Raw genomic sequence first — 17,058 nt, 5'->3', positions numbered from 1 at the left:
GCTCTCCTTTTTTTCCTGTGAAAGGGTTTTTACTGTTTTTCCTGATCCAATGTGAGGTCCCAGGACAGGGACCTCACAGGAGGTATGTGTACAGATTGTAAAGCCCTCTGAGGCAAATGTGTGCTTCTGGGCTATACAAAATAAACTGAACTAAATTGAATAAATAGTCTGTACTGATGGGAACTTGTAGGCAACAAGGTGAACAGAATGCATTATGGTTGGGAGATGGATGTTTGCCATGGGGCCCCAAAAGAGTTCATCATGGCCATGAAATTACTCCTGGAAAATAAGTATTACAAAAATGAATTGCTTTTATTTACAGATTCATAAAATATTATAGTTCAATCCCAGTGAATGTCACTGAATACAAAATAAACACACTGAGAAACCTTGTAGTTCTAACAAAAAAGCATTGCTGCCCTCCAGTGGTAAAACTGAGACAGTGTCTCAGTAGCATCTCAGACATAAGCTTTCAGTCAAAGCTTATGCACACATCTGACGGGACTACAACAAGTCTTATGTATTAGATCGCACAGATTGTATATCTAAAAAAAATGTGCGAGCTTCAACATGGCTGTTTATCAATCTCCACACCGACCCCAGTATAAAGTGACTGTAAACCAATTAACAGGTAAACTGTTAAAACTAAATCAGGTCTTCTCCAACTAGAACCAGTGACAGACAGCCGTGCTATCCTGTGAACACAAACATGTGATTTCAAACCTGTAGATATGAATAAAAAAGAAAATGTGTGTTGCTGACAACATTAGTGTCCATGATTTATCTTTCTCTAATGTTCCTGAAACAAGGATTACTAATAATGATAATACAGGAATTACTTGTGAATCAGGTGGAACATATTCACTGCCTTCTGTCCATGTTGGGACAGTGTAGAAATGACAGATCCATTACTCTGATCTATGGACTTACACCTGCTCCAGAGCAGGTTTGCAGTACAGCGTGGGTTCCCATGGTGATCCTCTTAGTGATACGGGCATACGAGCATGTCAGCATGCAAGCAGAGCCACTGCTTCATGTGAACAGATCCAGACAGTCATCCAGCTCTGGCACAAGGCTGGACCTGTCACCATGGCAACGGTCAGCCCGATGGTGTTGTTCTCTCTTTCGCCTCCGTTTATACACACTTGTTGTTGTTTTCTTCTCCTCATTTTGTTCTTCTTCCTCTTCTTCCCCCCTTTCTGTCTCCAGTCTAGCCTCTGGTGGTTCCTGTGAGATGGGAGGATTTGGGATTTGGAATTTGGGGAGTTTCCCTGTAGTTAGAGCTGACTGGAGATTCTGGTAGAACCTGGAGATGACCAAATATAAATAAATAAATCAGAGCTGCATGCAGCATGTTTGAATTCTGATTGAGTAGAGCAATTAGCAGACCGACCTGTGGATCCGTCTACGGTTCTCTTCCGCCTTCTGATCGGCTATCCGAGTAAGGAAATGGATGTACGTCTGTTCAACAGGAGCTTTCCTTCATGGCTGAGAGGAACCTCCAGGCCGTGGGTGCTACGGACAGCCTAGACGAACAAAACACTCTTTTTACACAGTATAGAAAGCAACACATGCAGCAAAGCAAGGGGGGTTTCTACTGTATGGATTGTCCAAAGTTCAATTTAATATTTAATGAAATCTAAAGAGTGATGGATTCCTGGAAATGTCACTGATGTCCTCGAGCTTACCGTGATGATTTTTCCTGTCTTGCTGACAGTGAGACCAGAGTTCCTGAAGCCAGAGTTGATGGCCACTGAGTGCTATAGGGACAGGACACTTTAATGACAGAGCAGTCAGTTTATTTGAATTAAAAGACATTTACGTTGAACCCTCCCTGACACGCCCATGTTCATCCTGTACTGCGTAGAGCTACGCTGCATGTAAACGCAACACTGTGATCGTTCAAACACACACACACACACACACACACACACACACACACACACACACCATCAGCTGAGCGTCTTCCAGCCGCCGACACTGAACGTGGAGCACAAAGGGCTCAAACTTAAACACTGCATCTCCTCTGGACCTGGCCAGACCAGACATCTGCGGAACAAACACAGTGTGCTCTGGTTAATATCAAATCCACATCACAAGATGAAATGGCAGCAGTGCAGAAGTCCATCACATCTCACCAAGTCCTCAGATTTGCATTTCCGGTGTGAGACAAACAGTTACAGATTTGGCGGATTTGGCGGCTGTAGCTCAGGGGGATGAGTGGTTGTCCCGCAACCACAAGGTAGCCGGCTCGATCCCCAGTCCCCCCATAGCTCACATGTCGAAGTGTCCCTGAGCAAGACACTGAATCCCTAACTGCTCCCCGGGCGCCTCACAGGGCTGCCCACTGCTCCCCATCCAGGGATGGGTCAAATGCAGAGAAGAATTTTCCCAAGGAGATTAATAAAGTGCATGTTTCTTTCTTTTCTTGTTCATGCCAAAGGAATGCCGTTGTACCCTACAGCTCCGTGAAACCCAGCCTCTAACACACGACAGTCTCTGACTAGTTCCAGAAGCTGCAGTTGTTAGCTCGTTAGCGTGCTAGCCTGGATAAGGCCACCTCACCCCGTCGATGAGGATGACTCTGCCAGAGAAGGAGCTCGTGGTGAAGTACTGCTCACAGCTGTTGAGCAGAGACACTACAAGTGCGATGTCCTCATCCACGCTGCCCTTCTTACTCAGGTCCAGCTTGTTCAGACACTGCTTCTTCCACTGACTGAACATTTTCTCCATCGCTATGTTAGCTAACATCAGTCATTTAATGTGACTACAGGTGTCACGGCGTCGCAATGTGTGTTTCCGTAGTGTGCGCTAACGGGGCCACAGTGTGTTTGAAAGCTCAGGACTTTAATGACAGAAGTGGAAGAACGAAAACAACTTTAAATGGCACCCATAACGTGCTATACTTTGTAAACATGAGCTAGCTGCTAGCCCTGTTGTGCACAGTGTTGTTTTTCCTTCAGTTAACGCTCCTTCAGTACGCTGTTAAGAGCGTTGTTGTTCTGAAGAGTTGCTGTTGAACCTGGCTCTGCTGAAGTTCAATGATTTCGTCGAGGTATTGATCGTTGACATCTGCTGTCGCAAAACACTAAATGTGAACGGCTGTCTCACCCATGCTGGATATGACTCTCTGGTGGAGAAGTATCCGTCGAGAGACTTTGCGAGCTCATCTAAGTGCATGGCAATTGCTTGCTTCAGCTTCCAGACACATCTTCGATCTTACTTACACAGTCGTCCAGCAGGAGAAAGTTTGCAAAGTTATCATTCTCTGTTCGTCGTTTCCATAAAGGTAGCTTTTTTTAAGACGCCTTCAGGTTTTCTTCTGCTTCGATGATGTTGACTCCACCGCCCTGCATCTGTCGATTGAGATGATTGAGAGCATCGAAAATATCGTCCATGTATGCCAAAATGAGAATTAACTCAGAATTTTCGAAGCAATCTGTATGACAATGTTGGTACTCTTGCAAAAACAGGGCTAATTCCACACGCATGTCAAAAACACGATTCAACACCTTTCCCCGGGATAACCACCGAATGTTAGAATGGTACAGAAGTACCTTGAATTCAGAGCCCATTTCCTTACACAACTCTTTCATAGCACTATTTCGCACGTAGTTCACACATTCAACTACAATTTGTAGAAGCCGAGAACAGGCAGAGTAGCCTTTTCATCTAATCTGGCTCTCTTCACCTTGAATTCAGAGAGCGTTGTGTTCTTGTATTTCCCATCTCCATGCAGCTTTAGGAAGTGTTCCTTTAGTTTTGCCGGTGTTAGACTAGAATTGCTCAACTTGGCATTGCAAATGCATTGAGGACGCTGACTCCCATCACGTTCCTTTATACACGTGAATCCATATTGTACGTATTAGTCCAACCACTTTCTTTTTTTGCTCAACATAGTTAGTATAAAGGGATGAAAGATCAATACGGACCCCGTCGCCGGTGACAGGAAGTAACTAAAATCACCGTAACTCTGCAAAAATGTACGCAATTGACGTAATTCCAACGTATTCTGAACGCTAAGAAGCCGAGAATTTCCAATGGTGTGCTGTCACATTGTGGTCCATTACGGTAACTGTAAAGAAACAGCGCCGAGCTCGTCTGTGGGGGAGGGGTGTTGGTGAGCACAGCTGTAGAGCTACAGGGGAAGAAGAAAACAAATTGTGTGTTGCGGCCCGACATTTTAGTGTGAACCGGGATATACTGTGTGTATCTTGACCCCTTCCCAACCCCTGAGAGTGACTCACCGAACCCCTGGGGTTCGATCGAACCCAGGTTAAGAACCACTGCAATAGACGGAAAGCTATTGATTTATACATAATTTTAATGAAATCAAAAAGACAATCTGTTCATAACAATTGATAAATAAATACAAACAAATAAAATGTATGAATTCTCCCCTCAAATTAAATCAATTAAACTAATATATATTCCTATTGTCAATTAAGAATACAATTTCAACTCTTGCAGTAATTTTAATTGTTTCCATGATTCATTTCTGTAAAAAATTCCTTCGTCTTAAAGAAAAGAATTGCAGCTCCTCTCTTTTTGTATTTTTCTCTCTCTCTCTTTTCTCAGTATATCCCTTTTAGATCTCTTACTCTGTATATTATGGGAGATTTGAATAAGAAATCTTCTCCAACATATTGCATCTTTATAGGACCATTTTCAATAAAATCTTCCATGTTGTACATACCTTTAAAAAAATCTTAAATCCACCCAAACTCTGGCTTTGACCAAGGACATAAAGACAGGAAGTGCTTCCTGCCCCGTCCTATCCTCCGCTCTGCTCTTTCTGCTGCATGAGATTGACAGTTTGGCTTCTCCTACAATCAGGTTGATAGCTTCCACTAGAGTTAGCTTTTTTTTATAGCAGACTCCTAAAATGAAGGCACACTGTAACAAGTTGCTCTAGTTTTCACAGTAATATAACCGTATACTGGCCATAGTATTACTGTAGAACTCCTATACAGTATGTTGCTGTAGATCTGCAAAGCATCACGGTCAAAATTCGTTCCCGGATGAATTTTACTGTAAATAACTGTTGATGTGAATCACAATACAGTAATTTTGAGCTGGTTTTCCTTTTTCAGCAATACACTATAATCCATTTTAGCATTGTTTTCAACACAGATGTTAGTTTTTGCTATCACGCAGACAGAGGGGAAAACAACATTAGTATACCCTCTGTTGCGTTACACAAATGATGACAGTAGACTATGACGTCGTATGCCGATGGACACTTGCTTCTCTCGACACAATTTTGGAGCAAGAGATACAACATTTCTGACCAGAGCCCACACTTCAACTTCAGCAACAGCAAGGTTCATATTTCCTTTTTGCCACGCATTTTGCAAATGTACATTAATTACAGACAGCACAGTCTTCTCAAGTAAAGGTACTGTGTAACGCTACTTGAGAGAGAAGAAGGGAGACACTTTCCTGCACTAGTAAGCTAAGATTAGTGTTACTACAGGGCTCTCAAGTTTTTAAGACAGGTAAGAGTGACATATCCTCCTCCTCCTCCTCCCCTCCGCCCCCCCTCATTGGTTGCTGGATTACATTTCACCGAGATACAACAGATACGTTTTTCTGATTGGCTATTTGTGTTGCCCATTTCTTTTTTTTGATTGGCTGATGAGTGGCACCTCACGGCAGAGCTCCAGGGGATTCGGGGGAGACGTGCTTACTGTTACTAATATTACCAATATATACTAATTTTCACTTTAAATTGTGATACAGGGCTCTCAAGTGTCACGCATTGAGCGTGATTGTCACGCATTTCGGTCTTAAGTCACGCCCTCCCCCCACACATCGTATTTCTCACGCTGAAAAAAAACTCTAGGCTATTTAATGTGCCGCAGCGCACAAACATGACCTGGTCGCGCTGCCCTCACCATGGAGGAATCAAGCACGTCTCCCCGAATCCCCTGCCAATCAATAAAAAGAAATGGGCTACACGAATGGCCAAACAGAAAAACGTATCTGTTGTATCTGGGTGAAATGTCAGACTTTTAAACAGCACATGTCCTGTGTTTTCTGAGCTAACGCTACTTGGCAGGGCAGACTCTGCAACAGCTAGTATAAAGTTGATACATTGTTGCTAGCTTAACCCTCCTGTCGTGTTCGTGTCTAATCTGACCATTGCACCCCCCCCCCCACACACACACGTTAACCACACCAGCCAGACTATCTTCTCACTTTCCCCCTAAATAAACATATTTGACTGGGGACACCAAAGTAAGGGTTTCTTTCTTGTCACTCCTAATAAATACGGTACTATTGTCTGTTTATTTTGTGTTGCAGGAAACTTCCACCCAGGCTGATGTTGAGGCCCAGGTGTCCCTGCCGAGCGCTCCAAGGCTCATCATGCTTGGAAAGATCCCAGTACCAGACAAAACACAACATAGGCTGACAATGTCCATAGTAGAAACATATTGTGGCATTTCTAATGGGAATCGGTAAACAACGTCTCTCTGTCCTTCCACTGCAGGGAAGAGGACTCTTGCCTAGGAAGAAGAATGTCTCCACAGCCTCACAGAAGGGGCATTGAGTAGAAACAGTGGGGTTAATAGAGATAAAAGCATTGACAGCAATAGCACCATGTAATGTCCTCCACTGTAAGTCTTAATCAGCTTTTGTCTCCACACTGTGGCAGCTCTCCCGTTTAGTTTGCTCTTGTTAAATAGTTTTACACAGTGTGTGTAAACAGCTTTTCCTTTAGCTGTGTACATGTGTACAAGCTTGCAGTCTGTTCCATGTAATAAGACTCTTCAAACCCCATGCAGATCTGGAACAAGGCCCAGTTTTGGAAAAGGATCAGTCACATCAGGGTTTGGCCGTATTCCTCCAGCATCTTGACCTCCTCCTTCGTGAGTCTCTTGGCCCACCTGCTCAGGATGCTCCTGCTCTGCCAAATGGACTTCAGCCCAAGAAGAGACGACATAGCAGGCCGACCGTCAGTCAAGGACCAGCTACATCCACCACTTTTCTCAGAAGCCCCAATAAATAATATTTATATTTTTTATAATATTCCACAGAAGCCCAGCATGCTGCTGATACCTGGTGTTGTGTTGTCCTGAATGACCAGCCTGCCATCCTTAACCCAAGGTTCCTCAAGTAGCAAGTACAGAGGAAGCCGGTTCCAGCCTCTTCCATTTAAAAGCCACTTGAGGCACCTGTGGCATCACCCATTTCCATTCAGCCAATTATCCTTCTAGTTTTTCTAGAATGTGTTGTTGGGAATTCACCATGTGGGGGAAACAAAAAGAGAGGCCTACATGTAAAAATGAAAGCCTAAACTGTGAAACCAACCCCCATCAGGCGTCTCACCCGAGTATGAGATTAGGTTTAAACCACACTAGTGCCTTATTGGACAAGACCCACAGGAACCCCAGGGAGTCTATGTGACACAGCCAAGACGTTGCCAATAGCTTCACACTCCACTGTGACTTGTGTTAATACAGGCGGTAAAAACAATTTTGGTACCCGAAAAAACCTAGGTAACGGTCCTAATCTCGCTTGATGAGCAACAGACTGTTTTTAGGTACACAAACAAACTTGGATCCTGAGGAAGTAATGGATAAGATAAAATAAGATAATCCTTTATTAGTCCCGCAGTGGGGAAATTGCAGGATTACAGCAGCCTTGCACACAATAGAGACACATAGTAAAACAATCAAGTAATATAAATAACATAACAATAAACAGTAGTAAATATGAAAAATATACAGACGGAAGAAGAGTATATAAAAGTACTTTAATGTATTTATATTGCACCAGGTGAGTGCAATTAAAGTGGCCACAGTGAATAAAGTGTCCAAGTGTCCAAAAGTGATTAAATGTTAGTGGTTTACTGAGAGCTAAGGATAACTTGCCCCGTGATACCCCACTTTGACCTGCAGAAGGAAGATAAAGAAATTCCCTGGTCTTTCAAGTCGACAAGTCGCTGTTTTCCCTGCTGCCACACAAGTATCAGCGCGCCGCTTAACCCAACGACAGAGCGCGTTATCCGCAACTGAGTAAAGTCAGTAAACCAGTAAACTGTACTTTATTAGTGAAAGGTCCGTCTGCTTTGCTTTGAATGCTTTCTTCTTCTTTTCTTAATTAACACACACACACACACTCCCACACTCCTTCCACTTGCTTGTTTGTTGTCTTTAGATCTAAAATGCTTGTAGTTGTATAATTGATCTCTGGTGATTAATTATATTGATTTTTTATCAGCATTGTTAGTATAAATAAACACTGTTATAGTTTTAAAGAGTCGTTTTGGTGGTTATATGTGTGTGTTATAGTCAGTGTTCGAATTCTCTGTTCACTCTGTAAATGTAGAATATAGTACATTAACTATTGACATTATCTATATTCTACAGTTTGGTTATTGGTCCCTGATCCCAGGATTATTAATACATCTTAATAATTACATTTTTCTATGGCTGAAGAAAAAACTTTAAAGTCAGAAGAAATAGTCACTCACGGAAGTCAGTCAAATCAATCTGTACTTTAGACATAGAGAGAGAGAGAGAAAGAGAGAGAGAGAGAGAGAGAGAGAGAGAGAGAGAGAGAGAGGAGAGATACAGACAGGCAAAGAGAGACAGAGAGACAGGGAGGCAGAGAGAGAGAGCATTATCCCCTATTGGACTGGCCCAGAATCTATTAGTGACAACAGAGCAGAAAAACAGTTGACACAGATCAGAATACAGTGACAGAGTACAAGAAGAGGATCTCTGCCATGAAGACATTATGAGGATCAGACCACAGGTCAGTCACAGTCTCCCCTCTCTCTCTTGCTCCGTTGACATGTTGTAATGAGCTAAAATCTGAGGAACAGAAAGGGTGTATAAACTTCAGATTGTGGTCAAACCAGCCGGCAGTGAGAGAATGAAGAGTCTGGGTCAAATAAGACTCAAGTGTTGGGAAGAAAATTGCAGCAGGTCAATGGACCAACACAGGAATAACTTTTTCCTCTCACGGTTACCGCTCAGTTATTTTGGGAGATTATTGCAATCATTTTGATCGTTGCCACCCACGATGAATTTAAGCACATAACCTTCAGCAGTGTAAACATTGCTGATACCTAGACCTAGACTTCAAAGACCAGCAGTCCTGCTAACAGCAGTTTGTTCACTTCAAATAGCCAAAGTACACATTGTGGACAAAAGGTGCCAGATCATTTCATTTGAAGTAATTTGGGATGATTTTGTTTTCGTGATCTTTAAATCAGAAACTTCCAAAAAGCGTTCAGTGTTTTTTATTTATTCTTGCCAGTGTGGAAAAGGTTCTGAAACCTCATTTAGACTCTGGCTAAAGAACACGTGTCACCATTAAGTGTATTAGTGCATCTCCTATTACTTTCTGGTTACCCCTGTCTGTGTTTCTCATCTAAAGCCCTTTCCCCCAAACTGAAGAGAAACAAACAGCTCACAAATGTATAGTTTCATTTAAAACATTGTTATCAACCTGTTTTAAACACAGAGCTCCATGTAAAGTGTGTGCAGTGATTGTTAGATCAGCACTATCTGTGTCTAAATGTATTACAACCTAATATTACAAAGCCTGCCCCCAAAGGGCTGCACATAAAGAGTTCCCATCTGTTGTTCACACGACCAACATGCAGAAGTAACATGAAAACCACAGCTAATCTACTTGTATCTTTTTGCAAAACAGGGGTTCATATTTTCCAGCTGGTGTAAAGCCTGTCGCTTTTTTGCCAGAAGGGATTTATTCATATTTGATAAATAATGCAAAATAATTTGACAGTGTTCCCCCCACTCCCCCCCTCCCCCACACACTGACATTTGTCCATTATTAGCCAGACAGTTGTATTACGTTCGGTCCCATTTTGTACCAACACAGTAGTTGTGATTCTATTACATTTTAAAAAGCGTCATAGTTAACTGTAATAACATGCTACTGCTATAGTGCTATACTGTGTAGATTTAGCTAGACTGTATTTTGTCAGGGAGTCTCTTTAACAAGAAAGACGTGAGAACAGGTGATACCAGGACACAAAACAGCTCATCAAAAACACAGGCACTATTTTTGGGTAGTTGTTACTTTTTCATCATGCCTACTACTCTCATTATTATATGAATAATTTCATATAATGTGCTGTAACTCTGTTACGTTGGTCATTCGGGTCACATGACATCTATTGCTTCTGTCCATCCTGAAAGAGGGATTCTCCTCTGTTGATCTCCTGATGGGTTCTTCCTTTGTCTCTCCTAAAGGGTTTTTGGGGGAGTTTTTCCTGATTTTATGTGAGGTCCCGGAACAGAGGATGCCGTATGTGTACAGATTGTAAAGCTATCTGAGGATAATTTGTGATTTTGGGCTATACTAATTTTCCTATGGGGGTGATTTGGCTAAGTGATGAGCAGGGTCATCCTTCAATCAGAGGACTGGAGGCTCGATGCACGGCTCCACTAGCCCATGTTCAATGTGTCCTTGGGCAAGACACTTAACCCCAAAATGTCTCCCATAGCTGAGCCTACGGTGTATGAATTGTATTTACTCCTGATTGGCAGGTGGAACCTTAGCCCCTCCCATCAGTGTATACATGTGTGTAAATGGGTGAATGATGACAAGTAGTGTAAAAGTGCTTTGGGTGGTCGGAAGACTAGAAAAGCAGTATACAAGTACAGGTCTACTTACATTAATATGTTGTCTTGTCTTCTCTTAACTTAAATTAACTTAACCTACCTTATTTTATATTATCTTATCAGTCACAGAGGAACATTGTCGATCATTAACAGTTGATACCTAATGATTGATACCTGATGATTATATGTCCAATAAGAGGCTAATATGTGAACACTTGCCAACGACATCAACAAGCAGGACTTTGCTACGCCTGCGTAGCTTGGAGACCTCATCAAGACTCCTCCTGGGGAACAATCTTGTATGTGACATTTTGACAGGTCACGGCAGTAAAATCACATATGTAAATAGTTAAATGAATAAAGGCTGGATTCCATTTAGCAGCTTCAGTTTCAGGGACCTGCAGACGTTTTGAGTTGTCAAGTATAAAAGCACAGGTGTTACTGCTCACTGACAGTGTTTTTGTTCCATTCAAGAGTTGTATTCAAGTGAAAAAGGCCTTTGGTAATATTTGGCAAGTCTTTGAAGTTAAACTATTATTTATTTAGAATTTCTCATTTCTCAGGTCTGACTTGTTTACCTTCGAAAGGCAAGTGAGAAACAAACTATAATAGACATAGTTTTCTCTAACATGGGGTAGGGGTGCACTTCAGCCTCTTGTGGACTAAATGAGTATTATAAGAAACAGTAGAAAAGACAAGCACATCAGTAACCAGCAGGATGGGTGCTGTATCAATATAGAGAGCTGAATCAAAGAGATCTGCACACCAACAGCTTTGTTTAAAGGGTTTTATGATGTGTTATAGGTTTGCAGCTCCAGGCTCTTCTGATCAATACAAATAATGGTATGTATAAATCATATACACTGGTAGTATATAAAGGCACATATATTCCATATATAAAAAGTACAGAGAAATGTATAGTATCCAAGCTGAAAAACTAGTACATATACAAAACATGTACTGCTTAGGTACTCCATAAAAGGTCCTGCATGTATACTAAATGTATATTACAAGCATATGTGATATACCTCCTCTGTTTCATATTAATAGGTCAAATGTATTGAACATGCATTAAGCGCATACACTATTTATGCAAAGGAAATGAACAACCAGGCCAGACTTAGGATATGGACCACCTGAATTATTTTTCTCTCAGGTTTTCCATTTGTTTTGATTTAGTGTTGCTGATGAAATTAGATGCTGTCAAATAAATCAACATACTTTTGTATAGATTATGAATGAAAACACGATGATTTAGAAATACAGTTTATAGTTAGTACTTTTAGCTCTCAGTTTACATTGGCCATATTCACCGATGGATAGGACCCACCCGTGTGTGGTAGCGGTGTACAACCCCCTGACAACATATTGCAGGCAGGGGCCCGAGGCCCCAACATGGCCCCGTGCGTTGTGCCTGTGTGTCCTGGAGGCTGAGTGCCCCACATATCATCACGAGTATGGCTGTGTTGTGCTAAAGGGGGGCGTTCACATACACTCATAGCGCTCATGCGCGCTACCCGTGCGGAAAATAGGTTTTTAGCACACTTCTGATGTCACGCCCATCGATCGGTTTTGTTTTTCCTCCAAAGGTTGAATAAGTATAAGATGTATCACTCTGTTGGTGAAATCCATGCCCTACACGCAGGGTTGAAAATGTGAAAGTTAACTAAATAAACTGTTAAAAAATTACTAGGGATATCCAGCTAGGCAGGGAGTTGTGGATTATTTGTTAATTTGTTATTTGGCTAATGGAGAATCTATATTAGGGGGCCAGTCCAGGAGCGATGGGTGTGAGGGATCATAGAAGGGACCAACACTGGATACTTTCACCCCTCCCAAATACTTCTAACGTATCTGAGAACAACATTGTATTATTATATGTTTATTTACTTTGACTAATTTAACAAAAACAAGTTCATAAATGTTAAACGTAGCCCAATCTCAACCCCTATCTAACATTGTAATATAATTAGTAAAATCATTATCTGACACAGTAAAACATTATTAATCATTAAAAAATAAGTGTAGCAAACCAGACACATTTCAGATACCAAGACAAGTTTTAAGGTTTCTTACCTAGCCTTAGTCACCCCCAAAACAATAGATTTTAATGGAATTAAGGCTTTCTTTTCTTTTCACTACCAAATGTTGCTACCTTTGTTAAGGAAGGCAAGCTAGGAGACGTTATTGCTTGCTTATCTAAATGTATTAGTGAAGTTCACTAATACATTTACATAAGCAACCAATAATACACTAAGTGAACAGTAAACTGCCACTAAGGCTGTGGCCTCCAAAACAACAGGTTTGACAATCAGCCCCTGGTCATAACAGTGCTGGACGAACAGGCTAGCAGGACAACAACAAACATCCCACCTCACTCTCTCTGCCAATCCCAGGTACACTCACATGTCCCACCCCCATTGGAAGCTAGAATCTTACCTCTTTAATTTTTCCTTCCCAGTGCCCCACTAGCTATACCTCTGGATGAACTACTGTGAACAATTTACCAAGAGAACGATTCACTAAGCATAAATAGTCACATAGCGGTCTATGGGTCTTACGTAGCTCAAGTGACTGAAAATACAGTGCGCCTTAATTTGGTGCAGAGTGAGACATCATTAAGTGGACCTCTTCTCATTTCTTCTCCACTGCTAGCGGCCTGGCACCTGCAGCTGCGTCAAGTTTGCGGAAATTAGCCGCTATAGACCAGATGAGGTCAACATTTTTGTAGTATAATTCTAATATCAAATGTTCAAAATTCATCTGCAAACAACGGTAACAACATTACAACGTTTTTCCCAAATGTTCTTTAGAATACCAAGGGGAATTATTGATTAAATAGGAAACTGTGCTGAGAAAGAGTGCAGTGGCTTTATTTTGAAAATCCGGACAAGAAACATTCCTGGTTATTGTGGCTAACTTTAGGACGGCCACTGCTGGCTGCAGCGGAGCAGAGCCGGAGGAGAGTGAGTGGATCCGCGTCAGAGTCACTGGGGTGACTGAGTAACCCTCTCCTCTGAACACCGATACATTTTTAGGATGCATTTTAATGTCAGCACACAGGGTGAACAGTTTTGAGGGAGACAATGCCAGTCTTACGGCGTCACAATTTTTTGAAGCCCAAAAAAACGCATTTTAGAGTTGCCACGGACAAATCACATTAGCGGGCATCGACACTTCCAGCTCACCTCGTCGGGCGATGGAGGTCTGCCGTTAAGGGCTTGGGGGAACCGGAGTCCGTCGGAATTTCGTCAAAATTACGACGGGAATCAAGTACGGCTCCCTGTCTCCCGGCAGCGGGAGAGACCACCGGCCGCTCGTTATGTCTCGCGCTAAGGAGCGACTGAAAGGCTGGAATGAGACGAAGGACAGCGTAACTCTGCTGCCGTGCTTTTATTTTGTAGAGGTGAACTATCTATCTATCTATCTATCTATCTATCTATCTATCTATCTATCTATCTATCTATCTATCTATCTATCTATCTATCTATCTATCTATCTATCTATATCTCTGTATGTTTATATATCTATATGTCTATCTATCTATATGTCTATCTCTATCTCTATGTCTATATATATATGTCTATCTATCTATCTATCTATCTATCTATCTATCTATCTATCTATCTATCTATCTATCTATCTATCTATCTATCTATCTATATGTCTATCTCTATCTATATGTTTGTCTATCAGATCAGAGGTGCAAGTGGAACAGGCTGCTGTCTGTTTGATATGGTTGACTGCTTTATTGCCTGGTTCACTGACTGTTTAGCTGGTCAAAGGGAGCAAGCAACCACACCGAATACCACAATCAGGTCATGCTGCTCGTAAATATGAAGTTATCATTATGGATTCTTGTACAGCCTATGTAGATGACATATAACAATGAGCCAGACAGTACGTAATCCCATGCAGTTTGATAGCAGTGATCCTGAGAATCTGTATTTACCTCATTCCTGTTTACCCTGTTCTTTTTTGCAACCAGTGACACTGCAGTCTCAACAGGGTGTCATGATTCCTCGTGTATACGTTACAGCAGTTTTGTGTTGGGCAGGATGCAAAGATGTATATGCCGTGATTCATGCAAGAATGCTCATCATTCATTGCATCATCCGCCAAAACACCTTGATAGGAAAAGACTAAAGTGAGCCACATTGTTCATAGACGATTGTGAATCAACTATCCAAACATGAACATATATTTCGATATCATGCCACACTCACACAATTTAGACAAAATTGAATCATCATTATGATGAAATGTCTGTCCCCGTCACATCACTGTGTTCCACTGTCTCGTTCATTGTTCCTCCCCCCAGGACTAAAGCCTGTGATGCTGCATTTTGTTCCTACGCCCCCACATTGAATGCTCCACAATGTGCACTTCTTTTACATTCAAAATTGTTATGAAATGTATTAGTAGCCTATCAGTAGTAGTAGTAGTGGTAATGGTAATAGCTGTGGCCTTCAAGGATGACTTTTGTTTGGACATAATCTACATTTTGATTATCATATTGAAATAGGAACACAGAAAAAGAAGACTGTGTCACTGCAGAGTCTCTGACAGGCCTTGATGAATGAGGGCCCCATGCCAGTGTCTTGTTGTGATTTTGCAGTATTTTCCTAGTCAAAGAAAGTTCCATTACTATTGCTCTATGTTACCTAAAGGACCATTTCAATTAGTGTCAGCCTAATTGTAACGCACCTGTCATTGACAGAATGCTTACACATTGTATTACAGAACATAACTGAGTGGTAGCCGTGCTCTGTTCAGCACTTGAGTCTTGATGATGCAGTTAACAACGGGTGATCAGCAACAAGACAGTCACGGTTTGAGTCTGACTTCCACATTTCTGGTTTCAAAGATGGTAGGAAATGGTAAGAAATGGTAGGAATGATCAACGGTCTCAGGTCTGTATTGAGTCCTGCTTGCTGCTGCTTAGCCCATGCTTGCATCATCAGGTGTTGAATTTGAGTTGGTGGGGGTTAATAGAGTCTTTGACTAACAGAGTGTACTGGCAGGCCATACTGCAACAAATACAAACAGTTTCTTTACTACCTACAATTAACTGCATTACCAGGCAACCAAAATTGATGGAATATATGAGTGAAGGCATTTATATGGTTCACATTGACCATATATATACCCTGATAAATTAGTCATGTAAAAAGACTGTTCAAGCCATTAAGTGTTGCGTTTCCATAAAGTTTGATGACAGATACAAAATAAATAAAGACCGGGCCTAGCAGAAACTGAGATTAGCTGATGTTTGTCCTCAATATAGGGCAAGCTCCAACATGACTAGTCCTTAACTTCCCTTGTAACTCAATCGCAGCTTGACAGAGTGCTGTAGAAATGAGTCCCAAAACACCCAAATGAGTCAGCATTTTACACTTTTGGTTTTCTCGTCTCTAAGTCAATGCGATTTTTGAATGGGCTTCTGGTTAGATGCCTGGAATTAGGTCTGTAGTGAAGAGATTTTAAGTTTTTCCTGACACAAAATATGTCAGGAAACATACTCCTTTTTTAACCCACCTTTTACGTGTCTTGATGAAGGTGTTTGCTAGCAAGTAGCTAAATGAGACTACAAAACGTCATCATATAGCTTAATGGTGGTGACATGATGTCATGGGATTGGAGTTTGCTTTTATAGCCGTTACTTCTGCTGGTTGCATTGTAGTGTTTATTTTGGGAAGATGATCTTATTTAACAACACTTATAAGTATGAAACGTTTGTTTGACTCATTTTATGCAATTATCCAAAATTCGTTGGAAAATCCCAATAGCTTTTTGTCGAGGTAACGAGTTCAATCTTCCAGGTTTGCTCACAACTACGTTACTCTATTAAACCTGTCTGTATGTAGAACATCTTCTTGGTCTGTGTTGCTTTATATTATGATATGGATATTTACATAGTTTGGAATATAGTGCATTTAGTAAAAACTCAATTGAGATACCATTTACAGAGAAATAACCAGATGGGAATGTTTGCTTTTACCTAATCCAGTGAATCAAATATGCTACAATACAGTATGTTGCATATTGCCATAAAGCGATTTTACTCATTGATTTGCAACATTGCCCACAAATGCCCGCCAGATAAATTAAGTGGAAATCAAATATCTGGGGTAGACACATTTCTATCAAAATCCTATTAGTCTACAAGCTAGAAAACAATAGTCAAATGGAGGGGTTTTATTGATACTTGGGGTGAAGCTGTAAAGCACTATTAAGTAAGCCCTCAGGAATGAAATGCCCTCACTGTGTGTGTCGGTGTGCAGCTATGCATTGAGTGAAACCCACTTCCAATCAAGGTTGAACACAGCAGATTGCCCTTTCCCATTAATTGTGAAATGGTGAAAACACTATTGGCAAACAAATGGATTCATGAATTTATTTAACCTATTAAGCCCTAGGGTCCCCCAATCGGGAGACCCTTTTATATCAGGAA

General features: G+C 41.4%; 2 protein-coding genes across 2 annotated transcripts in view; one reads left to right on the top strand and one right to left on the bottom strand.

The window, feature by feature from the left end:
• Positions 1-1,032: 1,032 nt before the first annotated feature.
• On the bottom strand, positions 1,033-2,733 carry tyw3 (tRNA-yW synthesizing protein 3 homolog; the record flags this gene model as incomplete). Its single annotated transcript, XM_079232820.1, is given in 8 exon segments — positions 1,033-1,306; positions 1,394-1,472; positions 1,475-1,526; positions 1,689-1,760; positions 1,951-2,049; positions 2,139-2,177; positions 2,183-2,201; positions 2,561-2,733. Coding segments are annotated over 8 exon segments (807 nt in total).
• Positions 2,734-13,923: 11,190 nt separating this feature from the next.
• LOC306742352 (phospholipid phosphatase-related protein type 4-like) overlaps positions 13,924-17,058 on the top strand; it is a gene marked incomplete at its 3' end in the record, with an annotated part of 31,821 nt that continues 28,686 nt past the window's right edge. Inside the window, exon 1 of the mRNA XM_079224721.1 lies at positions 13,924-14,010. Coding sequence (XP_079080847.1) covers positions 13,927-14,010 — 84 coding nt within the window. The 5' untranslated portion in view covers positions 13,924-13,926. The remainder of the gene's footprint in view (positions 14,011-17,058) is intronic.

This window comes from Taurulus bubalis (genome assembly GCF_910589615.1).
Source record: "Taurulus bubalis genome assembly, chromosome: 1".
Lineage (NCBI taxonomy): Eukaryota > Metazoa > Chordata > Actinopteri > Perciformes > Cottidae > Taurulus > Taurulus bubalis.
This window is presented reverse-complemented; position numbering and strand designations above follow the sequence as displayed.